The 6859-nt window shown below is 33.4% G+C and overlaps 1 protein-coding gene across 1 annotated transcript; it reads right to left on the bottom strand.

Moving 5' to 3' along the window:
* Positions 1-4457: 4457 nt before the first annotated feature.
* Positions 4458-6859, bottom strand: LOC134245577 (uncharacterized). Its single transcript, XM_062727854.1, has 7 exons — positions 6125-6859; positions 5972-6022; positions 5559-5656; positions 5325-5464; positions 5122-5234; positions 4850-4989; positions 4458-4746 (listed from the first exon to the last, which is right to left on the bottom strand). The coding sequence occupies exons 1-7, from the start codon at positions 6295-6297 to the stop codon at positions 4541-4543; spliced, it is 921 nt and encodes a 306-aa protein (XP_062583838.1). The 5' UTR covers positions 6298-6859; the 3' UTR covers positions 4458-4540.

The raw sequence follows: 6859 nt of genomic DNA on the forward strand, positions 1-6859 counted from the left end.
AAAGAATTGGGGTATACTCCTGTATTTGTTAAGGGGACAGCTATTTTATTTTGAGGGTGAGGGACTGGCAGATTTTAAAATTAAATACTTGCAGATCAGTGATCTCCCCCTCCCACGAATCAGAGTTTTTTTTTTTACATTTTTTTTTTTGCATTTAGGATTTTCAATGAAGAGGAAAATAAAATAAATATTTTGTCCTTTATCTAATTGATCGGAAATAAATATTAATCTGTCCTTCACTGACATGAAAATGAAAAAAAATCTGACTTGGAAAAACTCGCCTGCCCCCCCCCCCCCCCTTCCCTCAGAAAAAATGGTGGACCCCTATCCCATTTTGAATCAATTAGGGGGATCTCTAGTCTCCTGTTTTTTGGTAATATTATTGAAAGATAAATGAACACAATGCACATGCAGGAAATCAGATCTTGAGGATCATTAGTACCCTCCACACAAAATAGTAAGAAAGTTAAGATTTTCACATCTTAAATTAATGGCCTTTTCAACACCTGTACAGTAAATATATGAAAAAGCCAAATTATTATTTATCTAGAAAATTTATTTAATAAACATTTCTTTTCAAATCCAATGACAGACTAGGAATGCTGGGCAGGTGCAAATTATTTCCAACACCTCATGTCATGTTCTTGTGGATAAAATGAATTCTGAAAATACGAGAAAATCAGGAAATACCATTATTGAAAGTAATTTGTGTTTAAAAAATGCAATTAAAAAAATGCATGGAAATATTTAACATAGAATTAACATACATGTGTAACGTGAAGCGGTCACCCATCCAAGAGTTAAACAGGGTCGCTGTTGCTTAACTTGCCTGAAATAGAGGGAGACTCTACTGCATCACTAGAAAAGCTAGCTCACTAGCGACGCAGTATAAGTTCCCTATATACTGTCCGCTACACATGTTTTCAATTCTTCTGTAAGTTTTATTAGCTCTACTGGTCAGAGACCAGAATAGCTTATGCGATAGTAATGCGTCCGTCCGTCTGTCTGTCTGTCCGTCTGTCTGTAAACAATCTTTCAAAATGCTACTCCTCCTACAGTTTTGGTCTGATTTCAATATAACTTGGCACACAAGTAGACTACACTAAGATACATAATTCTGTGTATCGGTTTTTGATTTCGATGAACGGTGTTGCCGTGGTTACTAAAAATAGAAATTTCTGTGAAATTCTTTCAAAATACTACTCCTTCTACATTTTTGGTCTGATTTCAATATAACTTAGCACACAAGTAGACAGCTCTAAGATACATAATTCTGTGTATCGGTTTTTGATTTCGATGAACGGTGTTGCCGTTGTTGCTAAAATTAGAAATTTCTGTAAAATTCTTTAAAAATGCTACTTCTCCTTTGGTCTGATTTCAATATTACTCGGCACACAAGTAGACTATACTAAGATAAATAATTCTGTATATCGGTTTTTGATTTCGATGAACGGTGTTGCCATTGTTACTAAAAATAGAAATTTCTATGAAATTCTTTAAAAATGCTACTTTTCCTACAGTTTTGGTCTGATTTCAATATAACTTGGCACACAAGTAGACTACACTAAGATACATAATTCTGTATATCAGTTTTTGATTTCGATGAATGGTGTTGCCGTTGTTACTAAAAATAGAAATTTCTGTGAAATTCTTTCAAAATGCTACTCCTCCTACAGTTTTGGTCTGATTTCAATATAACTTAGCACACAAGTAGACCACACTAAGATACATAATTCTGTATATCAGTTTTTGATTTCGATGAATGGTGTTGCCGTTGTTACTAAAAATAGAAATTTCTGTGAAATTCTTTCAAAATGCTACTCCTCCTACAGTTTTGGTCTGATTTCAATATAACTTAGCACACAAGTAGACCACACTAAGATACATAATTCTATATATCGGTTCTTGATTTCGATGAACTAAAAATAGAAATTTCTGTTAAAAACTCTCAAAATGCAACTCCTCCTGCAGTTTAAGTCTGATTATAATATAATGTGGCATGCAAGTAGACTATACTAAGAACATAAAGAGACTTAATCAAGGATCATTATTCTTTTTATTGCTGTGGTAAAGTTTTAATTCCCAACTGCTTAAGAACTTTTCCCTTCCATTGCTATAAGAACAAACCAGTGGAGCTTCAGTCTCGACAGAGACTTCTGGTTATCAAAACTTTGTATAATTTATAGCTTATATTGAGCATACCATTTTCCTTAAATGATGGATTAACTTGCTGCCTGAATGAATCCATTTGTCCAACATCAGGGAATAGCAGGGCCTACAACACAATATATATATGCAGTTATATGCTATGAGATTACTAAATATACATTGTAGGATAAAATGGCATTACATTTGACAAAACAAATTATGCTACATTGTATATTGTAGTGAATTTATGTTATTGATATAAATGAAAAAAAATGTGTTACAAAACTTCTCTTGGAAAGTGAAACCTCTGACATTTACAATAGTTATTGATAGAATATTTTCTATAAAAAATTCTAAGTTTCTCCTTTACCAAAATGAAAAAAAAAACAATATGTAAAGCACATGCAAACTTTGGAAATGTGAAATGCTTTAAAAGTATATATACCCTGTGGAGAAATGATGCATTTTTCATTTATTCACTCTTTAAGCCTGAAACTCTGGACAGCTACAATGATAAAAGTATATAAATATTTTTAATGTAAATGTAATCTAAACAATTTTTTTTTCATTGATTTAGAAATTGTAGAAAATTACAACCATAGATCTGAAGTGGGGCTTTTATGTTTTCAACACAATGTTACTGATATTTTTTTTAAAATTGTGTAGCATATTTGTATGTCAAAATACATCTTTGTTTGTTTAGGCCTAGTCACTAGTGAATCATTGACTGAAACAATGAAAACATCTCATTCAATTCAGTTTAAATTTGTGTTACTGATGATCTCCATTATTTCACATATTGTCTCAAAGAAAATGAGCTGATTGACAGGAATTCAGTGCATATTTAGTGCAATTTATTTTTAATAATTCTAAAAAGTATGCAACTTAGTATAGGGGGGGGGGGGTTGCTACACACAAGTCACTGCATAATTACAGTTTTTCACTGACTGTACCAATACATTTAAATGAACATGAACACACTCGGGGTTTTTTTACGTTAACAAAAGCATGTCTACATATTGTAGATCTACACATGTACCTACATATGCGTATACATACTTGGCCTGGAATTAAAGTGCAGTGATTGATCTACGGAGCTAGAGCTGGTGCAAATAGTCTCAGTTTTCTGCTATTTTCCGAAATAATGTCCTCATAGTCATATTCTTGTAAAATGGAGAAGCAATGCTTTGCCTCTTATTTCATCCCTATTTTCTTTAAAGATTGTGTGGTTATTGCATTTAAATCCACTTCAAATCTCATCTGATGTCGCCACGTTTTTAGATGTAAACAACACTCCGTATCACCGAGTGCAAGCGCTTGGCTGAAGCCGAATGCAGACAAACGACACATTAAAATGAGAATTATTTTAAAGACATGCTATTTTACATACGGGAAAATCACTAATTATTTTCTATTTAAACATGAAGATATTGTTGTTTATTACAAATTGTTGCCAATAGTTATTTTGAGCACCATTTCCTTATATGGATCAATCAGGGCGGAGCAACTGTCATGACGTCAGACCTCATTATGACTTCATTACCATATTTTTTTCATGTGTTGCCTTAACTGTACTGCGTTAAAAAATATGCTCATCCATTTGTGATTGTATATCTATCTATAAATGGTTTCCCATTGAGGTGATTTAAGCATGACCGCTATATCGTAGGTCAACATTCCAATATCCCTTCATTATTCAACCACTGGGATCTGAAGTATGGATATTCACCTCACCCACCACAACCCCCTTAAACGAGAGAAAAAAAGTAGAATCTGCTTGCATGGAACGACATATAGATGTGTTTGAATGGAAAAATTATTTATTTTTGAGATTTTATACACTGTTTTTTTTTATTATTATTATTAAATAAGGATGAATATCCATATTCCAGGTGCCCGTGGCTCAATTAGTTACACTGAAAACTGAGGAAAAGATAACACTGTTTTGCTTATGAAAACACCTTTGTTATAGCCTCTTTACATTATTAATTCCAAGATTGTAAATATTTTTCCCCAATATCTTTCTTGCATGTATGTTAAAAAGTTGTCCGGTCCTATACTACTTTGCTCTACAAGATGGCAGCCAAGGGGAATAACCCCGAGGCATAGATACGCCATCTAGTGTCTCAGTGTTAAGAATTGCCATGTTATAACATATTATGTGTTTGATTTTAACATGTTGTTGAATTCCATTGCAAGTTTTTATCATAAATATATTCATCGACAAGCCTCATTCCGACTTTGTTTTATTATTTGCAGCAATTGCAAATTTTGCATAAAGACCTTGTAATGTGGAAAGTTACCAAGCAAAGCCACTTACACTAATTTCCCCAACCTGATTACAAATACAGTAATCAACAGATGAGTGTTTATTCAATTATTAGACAAGATGTTACATATTTCGAAGCGTTGACAACAGTTCCACATAATTATGCAGAGCTTCGGTCCAATCACTGGCATCCGACATGCCTTTATTTACAAATATTTGATTTGCTAGTCCATCAAACTGCTCAGAACCACTTATACTACTAACTTTCACTTCATTCAGGGCCAAGGCAATATCTTCTTCATTTATTGGCTGCAAACAGTCTTGGCCCCCTGAAAGAAAACATATTAAAGCACTGTGGTGTTGGGTTTCTTTCAAACTATTAAATTCGAATCTACAGAAGTATTTGGTATTTCGAAAAATAACTACTACTACCTAATGAGTGTAAAATGTCTGGGCGGCCATTAGGACATTCTGCGACTTTGCTATGGGATATGAAATGTGTGTTCCACTCCTCTACTATCTGAGATAACTCTAGTTGTAACACTGGCATGAAACAATAGCGCAGACAGTGACTGAAATTAAAGTAAATTGCCATTTATAAACGAAGACTTTTTACACACAATATATAGCCCCTATTTTAAACTGTTGAATGGCGTTTTAGGTATGTTTTAAACAAATACGGTGAGATGTAAAGAAAAACAAACGTTTCATTGATGATACCACGATGGATAACTCCCATAAGTTCAAGATCTTTAAAGAATTGCATCCACCATTGACTTTTACGTCTCCTAAATAAACTCCACCAGGCCTCTATTCTCTGCGTATTGTGTAGAAAACCATACAAACACAAGTAAAATTAAAATAAAAAGCAACACAAAATGCCTTTTATTACATAATGATTTCTCACCTGGTTGAAAACAGAACGCGAAACTCTAAAACTGCCGAGTCCGGCAAAATCATCAGCAGCATCGTGTCGAAATAAACACTGAAGAGCGCCCATGGTTATATTTTCAGTTCCTGGGTCTGCTTGCAAAATTAGAGGACACCCTGGTGGATAAAATGCAGTATCGATGATAGTTTTGTAATAAAAAATTAAGGCAAGTAAAAAGCTTAAGTTGATGGTTGTGAGGGATAAATCTACCTTTCATATTTTGAACACATTCCACATAATTTGAGGCTACGATGGCTGGATCATTGTTTGAAGGACCCACTTGTAACCACAACAATTTTCTGGAATATCTGCATTTGATATTAATATCATCTATTATGAATTGATACCTTCTTTTACCGTTTTATATTTTTTATTCCAAAAAAAGCGGTAAATGAAAACATACACAAATAATGTTCTATCTATCCGGGCGCATAATGAAAAAGTAATCAATATTTTGTAGAAGATGGCGCTACATAGAATAATCTAGCTAATGCTGTGCTGTCTTATGCATCATTTTGCAGTTGGTTTCTGAACAGGACAAAATATATGTTGATGAAATGTTGGGGTACTATGTCTATCTGCACGGTAACATGCAATCCATATGAAGTCAACTAAGGACTCACCCATCAATGCACCCATGGATGGCAAATCCATATGGCTTTAATTTATCATATCTGAAATTTGAAGAAAAAAAATTCACTGACAAAGAACTCTTACAATATGATATTTCAGTCGAAAGTTTTTCTCAATAAATAGATAAAAGTGAATAGGCCTACCCATCGACATGCCAGATTTGATTGGGTCCGATTGAATGGTAAGTTCTTCTCAGGATTCGCCTCCTCCTTCTGATTTTAGTGCCTTCGGGATCCAATTCCCTTAGTAATTTCATGACAACATCCCTATAGAAAAAAAGTCTTTGGATCGTGAAAAAGGCAAGAATTACCTTCATAAAAATTGCTGTAGGGGACTTTGAAAATAACGATAAGAATATCAAACATCTTCTGACATAATTGCTGTTTATAATTTAAGATTTAAGGGAAAAAAATAGAAACTGATAACCAAATATATATGTCTATGCAGCATTGGAAAAAAAATGATTTAAAGGTGGGTAAAAACGAAATATTTTAGCAGTATGTTAATGATTTAGAAAGCAGTTCATTTTTAACTCTATCATAAGCATTTTATGATATTTTACGTCTTGGCATTTAAAATATCGAAATCGTGAAAAAAACAACAACAAAACGTCAAATATTTTGGACTGCTTTGCTAGTACCAATGGATGAATTCCATGTGGGATAATGTGCCGCAATTCTGCGTCCTTTTTAAACCTTATAAAACAAAAACTTTGTGTTGATACGTGACTACTCCTTTTCTCCTCCTTTCAGAGCAAAACTAGTATATTTTCGTCCATCAGTTTTTTTTTTGCTTTATGACATGATTATTTAATTGCCCTTCTGCATCCTTCACAGGATTTTATTATACTTATGTGAACGTTAGGACTCTTGTTTCTT

Source organism: Saccostrea cucullata, unplaced genomic scaffold, assembly GCF_032062105.1.
Source record: "Saccostrea cucullata isolate Sc308-1 unplaced genomic scaffold, CSIRO_AGI_Scuc_v1 ctg2765, whole genome shotgun sequence".
NCBI lineage: Eukaryota > Metazoa > Mollusca > Bivalvia > Ostreida > Ostreidae > Saccostrea > Saccostrea cuccullata.